Here is a 23,869-nt window from a genome sequence, read left to right as displayed (position 1 = left end):
TTTGCCTAATTACAATTTAGACAATTGCTAAAGTTCAATTGCTTGAATTTCAGTTTCCAAACCTCTGCAGACCATGTTTCTAAACCTTCTCAGTAAGCATAGGAGCCAACATCTTGGCTCATCTCCAATCCTCTGACACATTGCTTTTCTCTACTTTTTATGGTCTTCTTGAGTGTATGATTAACTTGTTTAAGCAGTGCGCCCTTCCTTTATTTTGGATTTACTTTTCTTTTTGATGTATGAAATTTCACTCTTTATAAATGTGTTTTTTAAATGTGGAAGCCAGCTTCTGAAACTAATCATATGAGCCGAAATTCATAATTTGCCTAAATGAACAGAGGGGTATGTGTACACTCCCACCCAGTAGCTTATGCTACTCACAGCATTTCCTCTTGTGACTCTTTAGATGGAGACTCTGCAGAGTCCATATAGATTGGATCTACATATGAGGGGATTGGATCCTTGAATCCATTAAATTGGATGATTGTTTGGGCTAGGATATGAATCTACATATGAGGGGACTTGTAAACTGGTATTCAGTTTTTAAGAAAGATGATGATGATGATGATAACAACTGGGTATTTATATACCGCCTTTCTGGTCATCGGATTACTCCTCTGACTTTATTCAAGGCAGTTTACATAGGCAGGCTGTTTCTAAATCCCCGAGGGGATTTTTACAATCATAGAAAGGTTCTGTCTTTCAAGAACCACACAGCATTTCAGATGGATCTTTCTGGTCTGGTATCACTTCTGGCCTCCTGTTTCTTCCCACGCAGGCTGACAAGCGGCTCCTTCATCTCTCACATGAAGGGCAGCCATGACACTTCTTCAGAAGATGTTCTGAGGTTCTCAACTCTTAATTTTGGAAAAGGGAAAAACCAAGCTAGTTTTAAACATGTGTGGGACTATGCCTGGTTGACATAGTAGCTGGAGAAGAGGTGCTGCACAGTTGTTTTTGTAAACTGCAAGTTGTGACATCAAGTGTTACACAGCTTTTTGCTTCTGTATTCGGGGCAGAATACATTATATAAATATTTATGCAAATTCAACATTTTGGTACAGAATTTAGAGTGTGTGTGTATGAGTGACTCTAGTGTGTATATACTGTTCTGATTGAAATGGTAGCCTGGGAGACATCTAAATGAGTGGAACAGAGGAGGTCCCAAGGAGTGACTCTAGGAAACTGCTTCAACCTTCAGCAGCTTTTTTTTGCTCTCCAGGCATCCAAGTGAATCACCTTTCATCCTGTGCTTAGGGTGACTCATGCTTGGGACAGAGCCAGTCTGCCACTGTGAATTAAAGGATCACATTGGGGTGTGTGGAAGGAGCAATGGAGGAAGAGTTGGATGACGGTGCACACACTTGCTCCAGCAGACTGCAAGCACAAACAGTTTAGTAAACAAAAGCGTGCCTGGCCTCTGAGGAGTCTAATTTGGCCCTGTCACTGACATGGTTCAATATATTTGGTATTCAGGTTTTGTTTATTTCTTTGTTTCTGTTTTGCAGCCGGGGAGGTGGCGGGAGATGTTTCAGCTATTTAATAGTTGGTTTATTTTAGCTTAGCTCTAGTGTGAACTGATCTTAGTAGGTCAGAACCTTTACTAGATAGGAAAACCTCCATCCGGCAGACAGTTAATTGGCAGTCACTGCCTGGTCAACTTGTTCTTTAGAGGACTGTAAGATCCTCTAATCCCATCTCATAATTGCAGTTAGCACCTCTCCAACTGTCCCTCCCCTCACTAGTCCACACCTTCCAAAGGTCCAGAATCACTTGCCTCATATCCCCCCCCCAATTGCCTGCCCCTGTATTTCAGAAAAAAGTGTGACCAAAAGCCCAATCCTAGGCATGTCTACTCAGAAGTACTTCCCATTATAGTCAATGGGACTTGCTCCCAGAAAAGTGGGGCTAGGAGAGGAACTTGAGAGCCCAGCCCAGCTCAGGCTTGTCTACTCAGAAGTAAGTCCCATTATAGTCAATGGGGCTTACTCCCAGAAAAATATGGATTGTGGCCCAGCGCCTTCCTCTGAAAGGCAAAGTCAAGGCAGGGATGGTCACTTTGGGGAGCTGCAGGCAACTGTGCCAAGGAGAAGGGACTTTCATGGACCCTGAGCCAGTCCATTCTTAGTCTGGTGGCTTCAGCAGACTCGCTGGTCTCCTACCTGCTTGCCTGGCAGGCTTCCTCCTGCTTACTCTGCCCAGACCTCCTCCAGGCTTTTCTGGTTGCCCAATCAGCAGGCAGGGCAGACAAAGGACTTGATACCCAATCCTAGGTGTGTCTACTCAGAAGTAAGCCCCATAATAGTCAATGAGGCTTACTCCCAGGTAAAGGAGGATAGGGTTGCAGCCTTTCTCTTGCTCAGCAGCAGGAGATCCAAAGCAGCTGAGGCTGCTGCTGCATGAGGGTCAAAGCAGCTGAGTCCTCTGGCCCCGCTGAACACCTGAGACTGCATGCAGCGCTGCAATTGAAAACTGCTGTCTTAGTTGCTAGCAGTATGCTTAAAATCTATACAGTATTTGAGTGAGGCTGGAAAGTCAGTGTTGACATAAGATTGCCTTGAGACACTGGCAGTGTGACTAACTTGTTAGTACAACTAACTTGTTAATTTTAAGATGCACTTTCCAGAACAGAAGCAAAGTGGATTTACAGGAGTAGTGAAGGAGCATTTTTCGTCTCTGAGCTTGCTGAATCCACTAGACATACTTGTACTTCTTGAAAATCATGCCTAAATACCCCTTTACGTTTTGGCACCCTGCACATGTTCGACTGTTGTAGAGTTGGGGATGGTTCACTGCTTATCATGTTAACTAGTTAGGGATCTGATGGTATGCCTTTCTTGGACCCTGCAGTCATTGTGAGAGGCTCTCCTCCAGGTGCCCCTGCAGATGATGATGGGGAGAGGGTTTTTACGGCTGTGGTGCTCCATCTATAGAACAGTCATCCAAGCAGGGTTCATGTGGCTTGAATTTGTTCCTGTGCCAGCCAAAGACTTTTTATTTTTTATTTTCCCAGCACTTTCAAACTGCTATTGGATGTTTTTCCTACTGTCCTGGTACTGCTTAGTTCTTAACAAGGTTTTTCAAATTGCTTTTTGACTTTGAAACCTTACATGCTTCCCTTGGAGGACTTGTGTATTACAGAGAATATAAATCTAATCGCTGTGCCAGACTAGTTTTGAATGTGCCAAAAAATATTTCATGTAGAAGAGCATTCACAGATTTAGGCTGCAATTCTAGGCACACTTTTCCTGAGAGTAAGACCCATTGACAAAAATGGGACTGACTTCTGAGAAGTCAAGCACAGGACTGTGTTCGCAGTCTCCTACTTGCAATCTGATGTGGAGCAGTTGGTAACATGCAGATCACACAGGGCTGGCAGTTGAGTGCTGTGACAACCAAGATGCATGGTTGCATCAAGCTGTTTGCTGCGGGTTCAGAGGCTGAAGTTCACATGTAATGTCTCTGTTTCCATCTGTTTCAACTGAGATGGCAACTACTGTCTTTATCCCTCTCGTGTTGAGAACTGCACAACTCCACACCTTGACAAGGTTGCAAAATAAAATTCTCACTGTCTGCCCACAAGGCAGTGCCTATTCCAAAATGAAACAGAGGTGATGTTACAGGTCATAGCCTTTATCCCCAAATAGCATCGAGATGACATTTCTCTTCCCATATACCCTTCTTTTTCCATTTTGTTCTCACATACATGCGCATTCATGTGCTCACTCATGTGCTACTTCTCTTTTAATCACTGAGGAAATCACTAAAATAAAGTCATAGTATGAACTTTCCTTTAGTCTGACTCGTGAAACTTTTGGAAGACCCAAATATTTATTTGTTCCTGTGTTTTTTCTTTAAACAATGACAAAAGAAGTAAAGGTAGCTGAGTTGGATATTAGAAACTTAATATAGGCCCTAGCAACAGGGAGGCAGAATGTAGGTCAGTGTCTTTGTAGGCTGATGTAATTATTGTGGGTGTTTCCAGAGGAAGATAAATTATGTCCTTTCTACAGCAGAGAAAGTATTACAGTTGGGCACCTCCCTATTTACTGATATCCTGTCCCCAAAATGGGATAATGTTACTCATTATCTTAAGATGAAAAATGACCATTATTCTGGTTTCTACTTGAAGAAACTGTCTTGCGTTCCTCTTGGTAACAGATGTTGCTTGGAAAAGCTGTGTGGAAACTTCCCTTCAACTGGGGAATGAGAAGATGAAAGACCTGTGGGGAGGAACAAGATTAAAATGGGAACAATATTTCTTAAATATAGTCCCCATTTCTTTCTCACAGAATCTTGTTAAACTATACTTTGTACTGTCATCACATTTTTGTGGAGCCGCTGTCGTCTCTAATTGGGAATAGATGTGTCTAGATCCATAAACTGATTACTATTCCTCCTTTGATGTTGAGACATCATAAACAAGCAGTTCCTGCAGCTCTGCCCCTATAAAGGCAAACCTCACTGGCATCTTATTCATCTGCTTGAATGAGGCAGGCAGACTCAGGCAGGCTGAATGCAACAACTGCCACAGAAAAGCCCTGCAGATGGCAGCAGTCATTACCACAGTGTGTAAATATTTTAAAGAGGTGTTTCATCAATCCATTTTTGGTATAGAGGTGATGGCAGGTGACTGGAGAAGCAGGCAGCCACAAAACTCTTTCTTCTCTCAGAAATTCAGGTTATTCTAAAACAGAGTAACTGATCTTTCTCCTCCTGTCTAAATTTAGAGTCGCTCCATTGTGAGCAATAAAACAGGGTAGTTGTTTTTTAAGAATAACTATTGCCATGGAAACACATTTTTAAAATTGAAGCTCAGTTTTGTGCACGTCTGCCCAAACTGTGTGTTAAAATCTATTTGGTTGAGGCAAGGTTTCTCTGCTACAGATGTACTTAGCTCTGCCTGTTCACATGTGTGTTAGTGCCAGCTAAAACACAGAGGACAAAGGGAGTGCCCATTTAATGTGGGCTATGCAGACTGGCTTGCACCACATGTGAACAAATGTTCATATACAAATCCTTCAACCTAAGCAGTGTGTGTCCCTTAGGAACCAGATACTTGAAGGGGCATCGCCTCCCATATGAGACTGCCATCCTGTGAGGTCATCGTCACAGGTGGTCCTGTGGAGGGTGCCATTACTTTCTGACATTCTTCTGGCAGTACCTTACAACAAAGCCTTACCTTTTGGTCGCCGCTAAAATAAAGGTGCTCGTGTAGGGCGAGCAGCCTTATCCGAGTGCCTTGGATCCTGTGGAGTTTGGCTCCGCAGACCCACCCCTCCCCCGGCCATGCCTCCCCCCTCCCCAGAACGCCTCCCCCATGCCCCCATCTCCCATTCCGCAGCCCGGCCATCAGGGAGACAGCCGAGCTGCGAACCCGGGTGCCCGCCGCATGCTGACTCAGCGCCGGCCAGAGCTGGGCTAGCTCTGGCGGGAGCCCGGCAGTAAGCCCCGCAAACGCGCATTATGGCACGTTTGTGACTGTGGTCCACGCCACGGAGCTGCACGCCACAGGATTGGTCTCACAGTTTCCCTGCTAAATAGACTGTGCTTGTTAACCCAGAAAGCATGTTTTCCGTTTCTGTGATTAATTCTTGCAGACTTGCAACTAGACACAAATAATATCAGATGTGGTCTTGCAAGTGCTTTTTGTACAATGGGATTGATGCTGGACCCTATCCCTTCTAAAAATGTGTTCAATGACTTTGCTAGCTTTTATAGTCATTTTGGGATCAACGTATGTCCTGAAATTGAGGAAAGTGAGTTTTTCTGCTGAAAAGCCCACAATCTGTGTAAATAATGCTTTCTTTTAATAGTTGATGTAGACCTTTGCTGACAACCGAGCTTTAATTTTGCATGATACCAATTCAATTACCCAGGAGGGGTAAGTGTGTAAAAAGTTAGTAGTCAATGGATAAGTGAGTTTCGTTTGCAGTGCATATTGGAGTTTGAAGTTGTATTGAATAGGACTATTTTGTGCACATGTCCCTTCATAGATATGCTTTCTCTGGAACAACCCCTGTTTTTGCAGAAGTGTAACATTGAATGTCTCCATTGTAGGCATATAAGATAGTTATAGTTGATAACTATCAACTGTACTGTGATAGTTGGACTGGATTTAATGTATAAAGAGTGCAAACTTCACTAGCAGCCCCTATTTATACTCCAGTTAACCTGGAGTTCTTGAACGTGATTAGGTCCACTTATTTCCATGTGGCTAGACTGGTTGAAGTACAAGGCTTCCACTTCTAACTGGGTTGATGGTTGTCAATTTCAAGGAAAAAAACAAAAACCCTGTAGTACTGTGTAGAATTGCCAAATGTAGGCCAGTTCTGACTTGGACCATTTTGGGATATCTGTCTCTTCTTTTTGTGTTTGTGCACAAAGGTGTGTGTTTGTCGTCAGGCTGCCCACCCTTATAGGACTGATGTATCTCTTTAGCCTAAGTAAACAAACTTGCATCAATAAGTCTACTGGCTCTTCTTGGCTCCACATGAAAAACCCATTTTTGTCTGTGGTGCCATTCTTAGGCTTTGCAACAAACAAGTCTTTCAAATAAACTAAAACTTCACTGCCAGAGTGTTCTTTGCTGCAGTAAAAAATACTTCAAGAAATAAGAATCCTGCAAATATATCCTGGGTTACTGGGTGGGAATAGCATAGCTTTTTTTAATGAGAGATTCATGCAAGCTAGTCCTTTGCTCATGTGCTGGCTTGTTAATATGAAATTGCTGCTATACAGAGATTAAACTTTTTCTTTTTTTACATCTTAATGCAGAAATTCAAATTATCTTGGCTGACAGCCAGCAAGGCATTGAGCATTGGCCAAGACTGGAGGCAACAAAGATGTCTGGAAGCAATTGATAGTTCCAAATAAATGGTGCCAACATCTGAAATGCTGTTTTCTGAAAATAGCTGTAACTAGGAAAATTATGGAATCCAAGTAGCGTATGCATCAAAAGGAAGCAACCTTCTTATTTAGGTTATAAAAACAAATAACCTTTTGACTGGAATAAGACCAATACCATACTTATCTCAACTCTCCCAGTTCTTGCTTTGTGTGTCTTGAACTTATTACTTCTATACAACTTCGGCTTCTGTCATTATGATGCCAAGTACTGTTGGGGAAATCTGTCATTGCTATATGTCCCATGAGCTTTCTATTCCTGTTTCAGTATGATATTTGAGACAGCCCCACAGATCAGCATAAGAGCATCTGCTTGGCATGGAGAATATTTCCAGTTCAAGGATCTTGAGAAAGCCCAAGACTCCAGAGTGCTAGGCAGTGTAGACAATACTAGATCTGACTTTGTAAAAGGCAGTTTCATATGTCAATATGCATGACCAACTGTGGTTTCAAGAGGAGGTGTGGTTGCTCTTATATGGGTCTATGTGCAGGGGCATATGCACATTGATCTCGTTGTCTAAAATGCCAACACTGAAGTACGCACCAATTTTCCTACAAAGGAATTAAAACCTTCCAGTAAGGAAGCTTTTGTTTGTTTCAATAACCTGCCAATTTTTAGGAATGTGAATTATTTTCAGAAGGAAAAAAAGAGGAAGAGTACTAACTCTGTGTGTGTGTGTTCGTGTGTGTGTGTTCGTATAAGCAACGTTTCCTAGAAAAAGTATGGATGAAGAATGTGACTGTAAGTTCTACTTAATGCTGCAGAGTGTACTGTGTACATCAATTGGTCATTTGTTTAAAACTAAAAAAAGTATTTGAATAGGGTGTGCAGCAGGCCTTTTAAAATGGGCTAGAGATTACTTCAGTTGCCTTTTAATTGGCTGTTAGCAGTGAAATCTTCTAGCCCTTTGATGAAGTGGATGAGCAAATATTCCATCCTTTCAGCCACTGAAGGTTAAAGTATAGAATTGGCTTCCTCATAGTGGAATTTCCTGAGACCACAGCTTGTACACTACCTGATGCTGGCGAGAAGAAATTCTGTAATCACAGCACTGGATGCTTTATTTTATAGTTCTATGACAAGATGGTGAACTTAGGCAGATTGTTCTGTAGATAGGTGGTTGCAAGGGCTGGCTTCAGGTTTCAGGTTGCCCTTGGCAAGTGCCTGTCATGAGCCCACTCTTGACAATGAACCTCACCCTCAATTCCTGATGAGACTTACATTGGATGAGGGAAGAGAAGAGGCAATGATAGAAAGGCTACCTTGGTAGAGTGTGGCTGTGTCCTCCAAAGGTGATGAGCACAGAGGGAGTTTCAGTGATCACTCGTGGGCTCTGAGTCCTCAGCAGCTATTCAGTGATGTTGCCCTCTAGTGCCAGTCCTGGAGATAGACTTAGAGCTTCAATTCCCAGTGAGTATTGGTTTCCTTTAGCTCGTGGTTGCTAACTTTTTTTGGCATCATGGACCCCTTTTGAGAATCTGATGAAAGCTATGGAACCCCTCCATAGAAAAATGCACACAAACACACAGGTTGTGTGCCTCATTATTCACGGGGGTTCAGGAATGGAACTCCTAGTGGATTTTAAAAAATAAATGGATACCAAATCAGTGGGAAAATAGCTTTAAAAACCCACTTCCAGGTTTCTTGTCTCTTGTCACCCCAGAATGCATTGGCATAGAGTCCAGTGGTTCTCAAACTTTTAGCACCGGGACCCACTTTTTAGAATGAGAATCTGTCAGGACCCACTGGAAGTGATGTCATGACCGGAAGTGAAATAAGCAGGGAAATTTTTTAGCAATTCCATCCACACTTATTCAGGAGTAAATCCCATTGACTATCATTGTTAAAAGAATATACATGGTAGCTTGTTAAAAGTACAGGTCTGTAACATTTCCCCAAATGCAGTCGCATACCATGGTAGCATCAAGTTTAATATATTAAACATTGTGTTGAAATGAATGGGGACCCACCTGAAATTGGCTCATGACCCACCTAGTGGGTCCCGACCCACAGTTGGAGAAACACTGGTATAGATACTATACCACATTCAGCCACTAGATGGGGTGAATAGTGAAATTTAATGGAATGAAATTATAATTAATGGTATGAAGGTAGGAAATTGGATATTGGGGCTTTTTTTCCTTGTTACAAGGCATTTAAAGGTGGACCTCAGTATCAGTGGTGAGTCAAATCAGTGGATACCAACCCAGTGGATACCGAGGTCTCACCTGTACACACACATATACATAAATTTGCGCTTGGTCCATGGACCCCAGGTGACGAACCCCTGCTTTGGATTCTCACTGAGGGCCTAAATAATCTTTTAATTCCTTTGGGCTAACATCTGATCATGCAGAAGAGAAACTGAAGGAGAGGTATTGGTGTTCTGGCTGGAACAGGTGTTACATTCACATTACAAACCTGACTGACAAGAACTAATTATTTATGAAACTCAATCTTTTTGTTAGTATTTCTGCAATCTCCTTTTCTGACTTGCAACTATTTTATTCCAGGACTAGAATTAATTTGGAAGGAGGGCGTCTTAATTGCTCATTCTGCAAACTGCCCTGGGAAGGGCCTTGTTAGGACTGCCCTTGGAGTATCTCAAGGCTGCTTTTCCCATCTTGTTTTGGAGAAGCAGCATAGCCCGATTAATGAGATATTCAGGCAGCTTTCTCATGAGGAAGACTACGCCATGGCTAATAACAAGGTTGCTATGCCGTGTCTCCAAAATGAGACGTGATGGGGCAAAACTGATTCCATTTTTTGAATCGGCACCCCAAATACACTTGGGAATAGGTCTAACTTTTAAGACAGCAAAATGTGTGTGGCTTGTGTTATCAGTTCTGTAATTTTCAGTAGCATATGGAATGTTAAAATATGGTTCTTCATTTAACTGAGTAAAGGCCCAAGGCAATTGGGATCAGAAACTGAGTTGACCAACACATACATTGCATAATTGCTGCACTCAGTCTTACTAAGCTAAATATGTTCTCTAGTTTACTGATGCCTGACTTTTTGGTACTAATAGATACTGATTTGTTAAATGAACCTCTCTAAAAGAGTTGTATGCAAAATACTTAAAGGCAGTTCTATTGCAGTTCAATTAAAGGACCACTGGGTGGCTTAAGACTTAGAATAAATTATTACTTGCCAGATTTATAAGATGCATTTACAAGTAAAATGCTTAAGATGACTTAGAAAATCAGATAAACAACCATTTAACATATACAAATCTAAACTCATACAACACTGAAAGCAAAAGGTCAGTTTGACAATAAAAACTGGAAAAGTAAAGTCCCTGCAGCCTCCAGCAGCCCTCACTGAGTCTAAGTAAGTGAAAGCACTCTCCTTAGGGATGCGATCCTGGGGTTTGCTTCCCTGCCCTTGCCCCTTCCACACAAAGACTTATTGAGGGAGTAAAACTCCCTCAAAGTTTGAGAACCACTGATTTAGATTGTTAAATTATGCACAGCAAGAAAGAGAAAGTGCCTCTAGACAGAACAGAACACTTTTTGGTCATGTCAACTTTACAGTGTGTATACCAAACATTCTATCATAACCACTTCAAAGATCAGTATCTGCCCTGTTAGCTTCTCTCACTGCAACCTACTCACGTTTATAGAGTTTGTTGAACTCTATGTTTCGGGTGTGTACATCATGTTAGAATTAGTTTATATCCAATTCCATGTGAAGCCAGCTGAATATGGATGCCTTATTGATGGTTGTTATTCTAGACAAGGCCTCTGTTTTACAAGATCATGTACAGTATATGTTGCTCTATTCCATGTCAAGAAAGATGCAGAATACCCTGTGATTCTAGCTCTAGAATGTGAGTGGTCTGTAACAGACTGAACATTTAGAGCTTTAATCCACAAAGAGAATGTATTTTGGCAAAGAGAGCATAGCTGTTTCTGATGGCATCCTTTATGGCATCTCTCTTTCTCTAGGTACAAGAACCAGCTTCATCAGGATACTGAAATTTGCCAACTGATGGGTTCAAACACCAAGAGGTGGCTTTATCAGGGCCTTCAATATAAAGCAAAACTTCAGGGTGCCTCTCAAGCTCTGTAGTCCTATCAGTGTGGCTTGCTTTCTAGAGGGATCTTCCTCCCTTTTTTCATTATCTTCCAGTCTGTGTTATGATGTTCCTCTTGAGTTTTACTACAGGATAGTGCTGGCTATTAACGTGCTTTGGTTTGGGGCTGCTCTTTGCATACTGCTGGCTAAAAAGGTGTGCTCTGCATCTATGCTTGTCAGCTTCTCTGAACATTGTTACTAATCTGCATTTTCCTCTCTGTTCTCTGGATCTTTACTGCTTTCTCTTCTGTTTCCCACTTTCCTTCTCTCCCTTCATACTTTCTCATCTCCACTGTCGCAGGTTCAGCATGCCTAGTAGGATATAAAAAGACACCACCACCAGTTCCACCACGGACCACCTCCAAGCCGTTCATCTCTGTCACGGTGCAGAGCAGCACCGAATCGGCGCAGGACAACTACCTGGACAACCAGGACCACAAGAGTGAGGTCAACAGCCAGTCAGGACTGAGCAATTCATCAGATAGCTTAGACAGTACAAGACCACCCAGCGTGACAAAAGGCAGCATCACGACCCCAGTCCGAGAACCTCCTGAGTTACCTCAGAAAAATGCAGCCTTGAAGAGTGACAAAGGAACTCTGACTAACGAAGAACCGAAGGTAGAGAATATCCCCAAAAGGAAGCTGTCATCTATAGGAATACAAGTATGGAATGTTTTGTTCTCAATAGCACTAGAAAATGTTCTTAATGTAGCCATTGAAGATGTGCATACTTGTTCAATCGCTTTGCATCTAAGCCTGCTTGGCCCTCTGGAGTTTAAAAAGATTTTGGGGGCACTTGAAGAGAATTTCAGCAGGAGGGCTGGCATTGGGCTGGCAAGGCAGGATTTTATAGAGCCATCCTAGCCGACTTTCTTTTTAGAAGGACTCTCCATGCTGACACGTTCCTTTCAGGTCATAGCAGATGTGGGAGATCCCTGCAGATATGCCACATTCGGCCCTGCTGTTCTGCTTGCCTTGCCTGCTTGCTTGCTCAGTTGGCTAGAGGCAAAGTCACTGAAGCACAGGAGTGTGAAATGCACTGTAGTTCATGCTACTGCATCTTAAAACATTGGACTTGACTTGTGGCATACTTGACTGAAAAGGGTGGCTGTCATTGCTGTAGGATGGTAAATAAACTTAATCAAATGAAGCAGAAAGGAACAGGCTGCTAGGGTGAGGGTGCAGGAGCAGAGTAACAAGAGCTGCTTGCCAGTTTGGCCTGTGGGGAAATGCCTTGCACAGCCACATATGTCAAGAATGCTGAAGTTTGAGTTTTGGAAGCAAGGTCCACTTGTTGAAGCTCATGAGGGATTTATGGGAAAGACAGCTATTTAGCATTCATCCATTGTTTTGCGACCATTTCTACATGTTTTCAAGGGGAAAAAAGGAAGCCCTTATACTGAATGGGGAGGACTTCCAGAACCAGAGGCATAGAGTTCAGCCACTTCCATTAAACAAACTCTTTTGAAAATTAGCCAACTTGAAGCAAGATGGTTTACCTTATGAGGAAAGATTCATTTAAGCTGCTTCTCATGTCATGCACATTGTGCATTAATAGGACACGCACATTGTGTGAAACTTGCCTGTTCTTTGTCAGTCTGTGATGTCAAATTTCACTTAGTTTGGGTTTCAAATAAATCTGAGTTTGCTTTGGATCAGAATGCTGGGTCTTTGGACTCTGGACTCTCTGTAAAGCTACAGGTAATCTTAATGACAATTAGCTGGTAGAAAGTAGTCAGAAGAGCAGGCATGGCTGGACTTCATCCAACAGAAAAAAAAGGCTATTTTTGGAACATTTTAAAATTAAGGAAGGCTTTGGCTTTTGCCCTCTTCTGTCAGACTTTCAGAAGTAAGTATAGGGCTGTCACCCTTTTAAAGAAATCTTAGTTGACCGATCATATGAATTTTAGTCAATTGATTAAATCTGCTTATTTCTAATGAGTGCAAATAATAATTTTGATGACAAAAACATTATTTGTATTAAGCTAATGCAGGCACATGTTGCAACAGGCAAATCTGAAAGGAAGCATTTTGTTCTATGAGAGCAGGGGGAATACATCTTCTGAAACTTGCCATATGCAGTTTTTGTTTACATAAATCTGCTGTGTGATTTAATTGGAAGGCCCCTTTGTAATCTCACCAAATGTTGGAGTCCTAGTTCAAAGCTGCTGCCTTCCTATAGGAGACTTTGAAGTCACCTTACCTGGTGTGAAAAATAGTGTGTGTTCTCATCTGCTTAAAAGCTAACAGTTTGGTTATGGATGTGTAAGAACTTGTCAATTTATAGCACCACAAATGCACAGTTCCCAACTTGTTGCAAAGGATCCAGGCAGCTCACCCAGAAGCTGTTACTTCTGTTGTGGGAATACTGCCCCTCAAACATTCAAATTTGTGTGAAATATTGTCCAGGTTTCATGGACATCTGTACCTGTGACATGACCAATCCCTCCTCTGCCCCCACTTTCATTTGGTAGTGTTTTTTTTTTTTTTTTTTTTTTGTGGTTGTTGTTCAGAAATTTTTTAGAATTGGAGTATTCCTCTTCGTAGTACAGCTGCAGGAGCACTCAAAATGGTTCTTAAAAATAGAAAGTGGGAGATGCTAGCTGACTATTTCACCCTCTTAAAACATCCTGCCATTTTGTGGGCCTTTCCTTTCCAACATAGTTTTAGGCTGTAATTCTTTACACCAGCGGGTCCCAAACTCTGGGTCTTCTTTCTAATTATTACAAATAAAATACTCCTTTCTAGATCTCCCTTTATAAAAGTCTGGTAAACCTAAGTGGGTCCTGATAGAGTGTCATTTTAAAAAGTGGGTCCTGGTGCTAAAAGTTTGGGAACCATTACTATACACATTTTCCTGGGAGTAACTTATAGAAATCAGGGGAGTTTGAATGTGCAAGCATAAGATTGTGCTGTTGGGTTAGTTTTAGTAAGGTGGTGGACTTCCTCTCACCTGCACTGGTGCGCCATGTCCTCCAATAATGAACAAGTAGCAAGCATGTTCTCGCTGACATCAGTCATGCTATTCTATCTGGTTCCCTTCCTCTTGCCCTGTATTGTGTTCCATAAGGAACAGGCTATCCTCCTCCTAGTGCCACATCACATGGCATTAAAAAAAATCTGGTGGAATTTTCAGGGCCAAAGAAAAAATTTTCCTCCTTGACAAGTTGGTGGCATGTTTGAACTACGAAGTGCTGTCTCTGTCTGCAAGTTGTCAGGCCATTCTATGCTGTGCCATCTCGTGCTTAGTGATATTCCTTTGCTGGCTTGGTAGCTTTGGGAACACATGCCATACCTGTAGCAAACAGCTTTGAATGGAGCTATGCATTGTTGTTTTGCTGAGGTTTAGCTTAGTTTTCCAGTGTCACCGTGAAATTGATTCTTCTGTATTAGGGGGGATAAGCTTTATTTATTCATACTTGTTTGTTTTCTTGCTTTCTCCCCACTTCCAAAGGCTTGGAGTTGGTGGTAATGGGGCATTTCATTAAAATACCCCATTAAAAGCATCCAAACATTAGCCTCTATTCCCAGCTTTATTCCAAAAATAAGCCAAATAATATGCATGACAGAGGGACTGACAGGATGACGTCTCTGCATTTCAGACACCTGAACTTGCACAGTGCTAGTTATTGACCTTGATAACACACCCTTTGAAGGTCCTGTCCATCTGTCTGTAACTCCACCCCCCAGCTCTTAACATTGTCCATAGGGTTCTGGATACAAATGCAAAATTTTCAATAGCATCTTTATGTTTATCTTTTTGAAAATGCAGATCAAAGTTGCTCAGCTATTCAGTAACAATACCTGAGAAAGCAAAGTTGACTGACTGAATGGCAGCTGTCTTGACATTACATTGGATAAAACAGCACAACCTCATTTACTGTGTTTGCGACATGAGCAGCCTTGTTTCCTTCCCTGTGTCAGTCACTAAATATTTTACTATTTTATGACAAGAGAAAAATCTGCTGCCTGTTGGTGTGGCGTCTGCATGATCACTGTGCGTGCCTGTGTATATGTGCATGCCTGCCTTTTTCCTTCTAATGTGAATTCTAGCAGCAAGTTTTTGTGTTTTTGTTTTTTTTGTTTGTATCTTTTTGTTAATAAGGTTGACTGCCTTCAGCCAGTGGCAAAAGAGGAGCCCCCTCCATCAGCCACCAAATTCCAGTCCATCGGGGTACAGGTAGAGGACGAGTGGCGGTAAGTGGAAGACACAGGCTCTTGTTTTTAAACCCCTTCCAACTGTAGTTTCCTATTTTAGTAGTTTAGTTCCCTCCTATCTTTTTTTCCTCTTTCAAATCACTGCTGAGTAGTGATGGGTCACAGAACCCTCTGTCAACAGCATGTGCTCTTGCAAAAAAAAAAAAAACAAAGTGGGCTTAGTAATGTAAGCAAATCATTGGACGCCTGAAATGCAAAATAGAGTGCATAATGTAATTATAGCCGTGTGCCAGTCTTTATTGGGATGGCCTATTGCAGTAAGCAGGCAACCTTATAATTTTGTCTGTCTGCATGTGTGGTGCGTGTATTTGTGTGCAGAGAGGGATGGGCACGGAAATGCAGTTCAGCGGCAGTCACCATAAAACAAATGCACATTGTTGTCCCTGTGTGCCGTGTAATGAATCCAGCCCTCTGCAAGGGCTGCCTTTCCTTACTCTCTTGCCCCTCTTCTGTTCATAGCAACAGCCACTCTCACAGCATGTCAACCAAGCAGGATACAGATTCTGACTCGCAAGAACCGAATAATTCGACCTGTAAATCATCTGAGAGAAGCCTTGCTGACTGCCCCCCATGCAACAACTCCAACAGCCTTGACGCCAGTACAAGGCAAATGGCCATGCCCTCCCAGATCAAGAAAAACCTCTCCTATGGAGATAGCAATGACCCAGCCCTAGAGCCTTCCTCTCTTCCTCCTCCTGACCCTTGGCTTGAGACATCCACCAACACTCCATCAGAACCAACACAGCCAGGAGCTTGCCGAAGGGACGGGTACTGGTTTCAGAAGCTGCTGCAAGCAGAGACAGAAAGGCTAGAAGGATGGTGTCGTCAGATGGACCAAGAGACCAAAGAGAACAATCTCTCTGAAGAAGGTTAGTGTGGATCATAAGCTGTCTCTGGTGAGACGGGAGGTGGGCAAACCTGTTTCTGGCACATGGCATGTGAATGAGGGTGAGGCTGGGCCACAAAAGGTGATGATGATCAGGAACACTTCATTTTCTGTTCATGAGGATAATCCTGCAGAGAGAGGGAGAGGAGTTGGTTTATGTATTTTTCTTGAGGATACTAGAAACTCCTACTCTTGAAGACAAAGCAGCAGCTTCCCTAGATGTGTGCACTCCCCTTTATTTTCAGAACAATTCGGCACAGACATTTGGTATCTTATTGTCTGTAGAATCAGTCCTTGTCATGCCATATGCAGTCTCGATCCTGAAGAAATGTGATGTGCAACCAGAGCCTAAATAAGAATGCTGTCTCCTTTTTAAATGTGTGAAGGGAGTGAATAAACAAAGGACTTTTGGTTGTCAGGAATACACACTGATTTCTCAAAAACTTAACATTTTGCTTGCATGTGTGTGCATGTTGCTATTTGGCATTGTCAATATTGGGTGGATATGAGTGAATAGATAGCCACAGATCACAACATTGTGATGAAGTGACATTATAAATGCACTTGTACTATGGAGGGGGCTCTGGGAGAGTATGAAATGAGCTTACTGAGTCCTGTCTTCTTCCCCACACACACATACTAGACTTCACTTAGCACTCTGTTACAAACAAAGAAGCTTGTGGCAGTGTGGCTATCTGCCATTCCTGATTGGTGACTGCTGTACTGGGTCTTTTTCTTGGCAGTTGAACAAGGGCTAACAAAACATGCAGAGACAAAGGAGCCATGCGTCACTTTTTAATGACTCGCCATTAATGGCAAAATGAAAAACACTTTTGTTACTGGAAGGAAAAGATAAATCTGTGTGAAGAATGAAAGTGGGCACTTTCACCTCACATCCACTTCTGTGTTATGTCAAGATGTTTTGTATTGCTTAACTTCTTAAATATGTTTCTTTTTCAGTTCTAGGCAAAGTCCTCAGCGCAGTGGGAAGTGCACAATTATTAATGTCACAGAAGTTCCAGCAATTCCGTGGCCTCTGTGACCAAAACTTGGTGAGTGTGGAAACCTCCACAAGCATGGGTTTGTAGAAGTAGCAGGTGCATCTAGCCATTTCCTGAGCATCTGCCCAGATAGTAGAATGGCAGCTTCTGACCCAAAGCTCTTTAATGCAAAGTTACTTGATGTGGTTTTGTCTGAACCATGTTGCAGAATGGTTACAGGCAGGGTGTGTGAGAGAGAGATTATCAGGAAGTAACTTCCTGAGGATCTGTGTGGCCAAACGACTTCAGCCAAACCAATTTATTCATAATATGACAGTCTTGCATTTCATAATATATATAATAAAAGATGGGGTGTGATAGACACCAAGCCAAGCGTTCTCCATTTGCATATGCTTGTTGGATCGAATATAAACATGATAAGGAAGAGAGCCAACCTTTTCAGCATTCTTCTAGCCTTGCATTTCCATTCTAAATTGCAGTTTTTACTATATGCAGCCCTTCGTTGTTCTGTTTTTCACATTCAAATTATTTTGTTTGCAGAACCCCAATTCCAATCCCAGACCCACAGCACAGGACCTCGCTGGCTTTTGGGATCTCTTGCAATTGTCCATCGAAGACATCAGTATGAAATTTGATGAGTTATACCACCTAAAGGCCAATGGCTGGCAGTTGATAGAGACACCGGAGAAAAAGGTGAGCAAGGAGCATTCTAGGGAAGCCAAAATCTCATGATACAAATAAAGATGGAAGGTGTTGAGCCGAGCTTTCATAGGGTGCATATAAAATTTATTTATCTTTACTGTTGTGGGCGTAGCAACTTAAAGCTAACAGAGTTTACCTGGATATAAGACCTGTTGATCTGTTCAGTGGAATTTTCTTCAAAGTGAGTGTGTTCGATCTGGTGTTTCTGCTCTGTTGTTGCAATATGTAAGGTACTCAACCTGATGGCACCATTATGCTCAGTCACCATGATTGTTCACTTGAGCATTGCATCCCTCCCCAGTCCTGCTCCTCCTATTTTTCCCAGTGCCTAGTCACCAGTTCTGTGGTCTCTTTCCCAACAATTATCAAAATCTACCTTGCAGGATGCTCTGAACAATTCAGTAACACCACGTCAACAGGCAAAACTATATGATACTGGCCATTTTTAATGATGATACAGAATTGGCAAACTTGTGCATGATTTGTTAGTTGGCAACCTTCAGTCTCGAAAGACTATGGTATCATGTTCTGAATGGTGGTTCTGGAACAGCGTCTAGTGTGGCTGAAAAGGCCGATTTGGGAGTGACAATCCCTTCCACACTGGGAGCAAGTGCAGTCTGTCCTTGGTCTGTCTCCCTGGCTATGGGCCTTCCTTCTTTGCCTCTTTGCTTCAGACTGTTGGCCAAGTGTCTCTTCAAACTGGGAAAGGCCATGCTGCACAGCCTGCCTCCAAGCGGGCTGCTCAGAGGCCAGGGTTTCCCACCTGTTGAGATCCACTCCTAAGGCCTTCAGATCCCTCTTGCAGATGTCCTTGTATTGCAGCTGTGGTACAACTAGTTTAATAGACTTGAGTTCCCTTGAAAGTTTACAAAATTCACTGGTTTGGTTCCCACTAAATATAGTACTTAGTTTGGTTCCAGGTGAGTACAGTGGGCCCTCAGTATCGGCAGGGGATCAGTTCCACACATATACCCCCCCCCACCAATACCTAAATCTGTGAAGGGGGGTGTTGCGGTACTGCAGTTACTTACCTGGAGGTCTCACCAGCCTCTTCCTGAGCCACTATGAATTTTGTTTATGAGAAATGGTATAAAAATGAATAGTTTGTTCATTTGAAAAGTAAAATTTCCAACTCAAGTCACCCTTCTTGTGTACTTACACCTCAATTCTTACCTGTCCTCTGCTGCCTCAGTCTAAGGTAAGAATGGCTTGGAACATCTTTCAAAAAAAAAAAAAATCTCACTCTTGGGAATTATGTAAATTGATATTTTTTGTACTACCATATTCTGAGTCTGGACTTCTGGTTCTTCTTGAGTCAAGGGAATTTGAGCGAATTGTAGCATTTAAGTTGTTCCGTTGGGAACTGCACCTTAATTGTTACTATGGCTTTCATTATTGTGAAAAAGGTTGCTTGCAACATATAAAATTAAGTCCTGTAGAAATGTGTTAAATAGCAATTTGAATTTCTTTTGGCACAGAATCCTGCTTATGACAAGCCGGACTAATCACTAATTGTTGGAGAGAAGAGCAAATCTGTATACACTTGACCCCCTTCAAAAATTTGTTGTTCTCTCTCTCTCTAAAAGGAGGAGAAGAAGCCACCCCCTCCCGTGCCAAAGAAGCCAGCCAAACCAAAATCCCAGCTAAACCGGGATAAGGCCTCAGACTCGGTGGATAAACAGCGCCAGGAAGCCCGCAAACGCCTCATGGCCGCCAAGCGTGCTGCCTCAGTCCGGCAGAATTCAGCCACTGAGAGCGCGGACAGCATTGAAATCTACGTTCCTGAAGCACAGACCCGTCTTTGAGCAAGGGGGAAGAGGAAGAAAATGCACTCTTTTTCACATCATTAAAAGAAAAAAAAGGTTCACTAAACTTAGTGTGATTTATTTGGTCTAGAGACAGAGCCAGTCTGACAAAGGGCTCCCCATTTGGCTTTCTCTCTCTCCTTCTCTCTTTCTCTCTCTCCCCCTTCCTCTCCAGCTTTAAGTAATGAAGATTTTGAAAGAAAGCTCCCTTCCTGGTTCTGCGATTTGGTTTCCTAACCCCACCTTCACACTGGCTGTGGTGTGGCAGGAACAGACTCTTGGAAACAGTTCTTTAGACTTGGAATTGCAACCTTTTTACTTGTCCTGTCTAAGGAGAATTATTAGCTTGTTTACATGAAATGGACACAAAAATGAAACAAAGCCTTGGGCACTTGCCATGCTGCGCTTTTCTCCTCCTTACCATATACTTTCTGCCCCCCCTCCACAGTCTCCCTCCCTTGTCCCCCTTGTTGTACTCTTGCGCCTTGTTCCGTCCATTCCTCGCCCCACCCTGGTTCTGTAGTTCCTCACCTTTTCCTTTGTCATCCTTTTCTCTGCATGGCGTCTTTTCCTGTGTTAGAAGTAAACTGTTCCACCGAGCTTGGGAAGAAAACGCCTCTTCAATATGTACTGTTGTTGCACTCTGCTAGTGAGCAGCCTTTTGTTTATGTATAATTTTCCTTATAGGTGGGTTGGGGGTGGGGGGAGAAGAAGTAGGGCTTTGGGGCTCCAGATATTTTTTTAGTTTAACAACTCAAAAGGAAAGCAAGATCAGTGGATGTGGGCAGAGTGTAATGTGAACACAGACAAGAGGCAAACGTGCAATAAGGTGATTTGGGGACCTGCACTCCCCGTGAATGGTGCTGCAAAAGAGATTCCCTGTACAAGACACCCAGTCAGAAAGACAGCATGGTGGATTCATCAGTGACCCTGCACCCACTTCTGTTCTCTTTCCTGCAGTTCCCACTCCCCATCTTGCAAGGGTTTTTGTTTAAGAAAGCAGCTGCTTACATGAGGAGCAAAACCTGTCTCCTAAAGGGGTTGTTTAATAGTAATCAAAACAGTGGAGGACCATGGCTTTTGTACAGGGGGAAAAAAGAGGAGGTAGCTAATAGAATGCTGGCAATTTGCCTGCCTACCTACCTGCTTGTATGTATGTGTACATATGCACATATACACTTAACAGGATCTGTATATTTAACACGTACACACATATACATACCCATGCACACGAACACACGTTCAGATGGTGTCTTTTGAAAAGCACCTCTGTGAGAGTGGGTGTATGTATAGCATATATTTTTACATGTACTATAGCTAGATGTGTGTAAAAGTGTGTGCAAAAAAAATACCCTGTGTATACTCGGATTTTTTTTCTCTCTCATCCCCTTGTCTCCTGTGTTCTTGGGGGAGCAGTCACTGAAAGTCACTTTTGACCCTTCTCTCTGTCCCATTTTTGGCCTAACTTTTGTGGAGCCAGGAGTCTCAATAGCCAGTTCAAAGTTCCTCCCCTCCGCACCCTGCCACCCTTTAAAAAAAAAAAGTATACATTTGTCTCAAAACCAAGTACCGCTATTGGTGGAGGATGATGGCAACTTTTATGGATCAGTTGGTTCAAATCCCAAAGGAATCTTATACTGGTGTGTTAGTCATTTTAAAGAAACAATAGAAAATGTTACCACCTAATCATGTCAAAGTGAATGCTGTGTATGGTGTCTATGCATATAGAATGTTACAGATTTCTCCACTGCCCACTTAATATGTAACTTGTATCCTGTGGAAGCTGGGCCATATGGAATGTGGCTTCAGAAACTAGGTAGCTTGATTTTATTTCCCCCTCTCTTGAGCTCCACGTGTTTCTCAGTGATGGTAGAGGGTGGTATTACCCACTTCTTAAGCATATAGCTGACTCTCACAGATCTTTGTATTAAAATTTGAAACACTTACAATGTGACTTGTTTTACTCACATTTCCCAAGGCAGAAAACCCATTAGCAGGTGGGTACTTACTTGATGGACCCAGATGCTCATGCAGTCCACTTTCCCCACTTTAAGTCATTGGAATTAAATGTTAAATCTTATGTAAATCCCACTTATGGGTCTGACCGTTCACTTCCACTGCCCCAGTGCTGTTTCACACATTGCATAGCAGTCAATGTGTTTGTCACATGGCAGGACCATGGCCAGCCTCTGCTCTGTGACATGTGTCCTTGCACTGTATGTGTATCTTTCCTCCTTTATCTGTTGCACTTACAGGCATATACACAAGGCCTTTTGTGTGTTCACCTAAAAAGTGTGTGCGAATTAATGTCAGTCTGTCCCAATGAAAAATGCAAAGGTAAACTTGTACTAGATGGGCACTGTGAAGGAAAGTGGGCTATTGCAAGTGAGATCTTTTTATTGTTTTGTTCCATGCTGAGCATAGCTGGAAATGTAATAGTTGGCTGGTTTTTTTAAAAAAACAAACCCATTAGAAAGCTTCAGATCTACAAATCCAAGTGCCATTCTCCCTTCTTTAAAATGGCACAGGAATCACTCCCCTACTTCCCAAGACTACACTGAAGGATGTATCCGTAGACAAAGCTTGCATGAACTGATGCAGTAGCCTCCATACTGAATAGTCTGAGGGGTTGAAATGCAGTTGTATTAACACTATTATTAATTGCCCTTTTGCTTTTGTGTGTCTCCATGCTCTACAGAAGATTTCTTTGCAGAGCTTGTGAAATGATTTTCATGTACAATTTGTTTTACTTAATAGGGTGACAAGGTAGCAAATGATCTACCTCCTCATGCAGAATCAACAGTTCTCTGTCACTGCTACCCCACCCACTCTCCATAATAGGAAACTTTGTATCCTGCAAATGAAACACTTGCCTTCTACACATCCAAATTCTGCTGTAAAGGGCAAGAATCAGGTGGCCCAATAGGCACAAAAAACTAAAAAAAAAAAAATCTCCAAAGGGCTGTGAACCTGCTAAATTTCCTTTGTGCCTCCATGGGCCCAGTGTGTTATGGGCTGGATTGAACATAATTTAAGGCATTCTGCAGATATATGGGAATATGACCAATTCCTGCCCTGTACTTAAATAACATTGGTTTTCTCTGATCAGTTTGTTTCAGCTGTACTTGAACCTGACCCAATCTAATATTCCTCTGTTCAGTTCTAAGGCCATTGTTTGAATTCCAGGTCTGTTGCAAAAATGAACCGGGTCATTTTAAAAACAAGGCAAGGAAGATCAGTGTGTGACTTAATACTTTGCAGCAATAGTTCTAGGGGAAGGCTATGGTGTCTCGTATTTGCCCCATCAATTTAAGTTACAGAATTCTCTTGGTTTCAATGTCTTTTTTTCCAAGAGACAATCTAAAGTGAGCTATCACTGAAGTAGCTCTGAACAGCCCCTGCTTGATGACACTGCTCCATAGATCCTTGTGTAGTTTAATAGCTATGTGGATTTAAAACAAAATGTACATAGAATGCTTTGATTACATTTTTTTCAATTATGAGAAGTGGTTTTTCCCCCCACAGTCCTTGCTTTATGGAAGAAACAAAATTGTCAAACCTCTGATCGTTCATGTCATGTCACTATTTTTTAAAGTATCACAGCCGTGTACCTAGATCTATGCCCCTATGTTTTGTAATGTGAGCCTTGTTGCCATTGTAGACTATGGTCAAACAAAGGAAAGGCACTGTGGTGGTGCCCTTTAGGCCTCTGTCTCTTGCGGTTTGTGATCTGGACAAACTCCAGTTTCTAGAGTGGGCAACCAGCTATAAAAAGTAAATGGGGGTGGGATGGGGAAATCATGTTTCTAAAACAATTGAGTTTTAGCTAGAGTAGGGAATGTTTTTTGTCACCCGTGAGGGCATGACCAAATCAGTCATTAATAATAAAAAAACAAAAAGCAAACCTTGTGCAGAGCCTTTTATAAACTCATATTCATTCACTTGCACTGTAATGCAACACTATTTTTCAAGCTGCTGTTCTAACAGCAGCAGTGAAGGTCTCTTCTTAGCATACTACCTTTTTGTTGCACTGAGTGGGCAGTGGGTGGGCAAGTGCCACGGCCATATCTTTCTGTGATAGTCCTTGGGGTTGGCTGGGTTTGAGTTTTATGGTCAGCCATTCTAGGGGCTTAAACCCAAGGGGATAGGCCTAAACTAGGTATAAATACTGGAATGGCAGAACAAAATCCTGTAGTCTTATAGAATTTTTATCCACCCTTTTCTATCAACTGTAGCACAGGTGCCATCATCTCTACCTAGTCTGCCCACA

General features: G+C 42.4%; 1 protein-coding gene across 3 annotated transcripts in view; it reads left to right on the top strand.

Moving 5' to 3' along the window:
- DLGAP4 (DLG associated protein 4) overlaps positions 1-23,484 on the top strand; it is a 124,820-nt gene extending 101,336 nt beyond the window's left edge. For all 3 annotated transcript variants that reach the window (XM_066622828.1, XM_066622829.1, XM_066622830.1), the window contains 6 exons: positions 11,289-11,650; positions 15,093-15,184; positions 15,665-16,074; positions 17,052-17,143; positions 17,633-17,785; positions 19,381-23,484. In XM_066622828.1, coding sequence (XP_066478925.1) covers positions 11,289-11,650; positions 15,093-15,184; positions 15,665-16,074; positions 17,052-17,143; positions 17,633-17,785; positions 19,381-19,599 — 1,328 coding nt within the window. In that variant the 3' untranslated portion in view covers positions 19,600-23,484. The remainder of the gene's footprint in view (positions 1-11,288; positions 11,651-15,092; positions 15,185-15,664; positions 16,075-17,051; positions 17,144-17,632; positions 17,786-19,380) is intronic.
- Positions 23,485-23,869: the final 385 nt, after the last annotated feature.

This window comes from Tiliqua scincoides, chromosome 4 (genome assembly GCF_035046505.1).
Source record: "Tiliqua scincoides isolate rTilSci1 chromosome 4, rTilSci1.hap2, whole genome shotgun sequence".
Classification (NCBI taxonomy): Eukaryota; Metazoa; Chordata; class Lepidosauria; order Squamata; family Scincidae; genus Tiliqua; species Tiliqua scincoides.
This window is presented reverse-complemented; position numbering and strand designations above follow the sequence as displayed.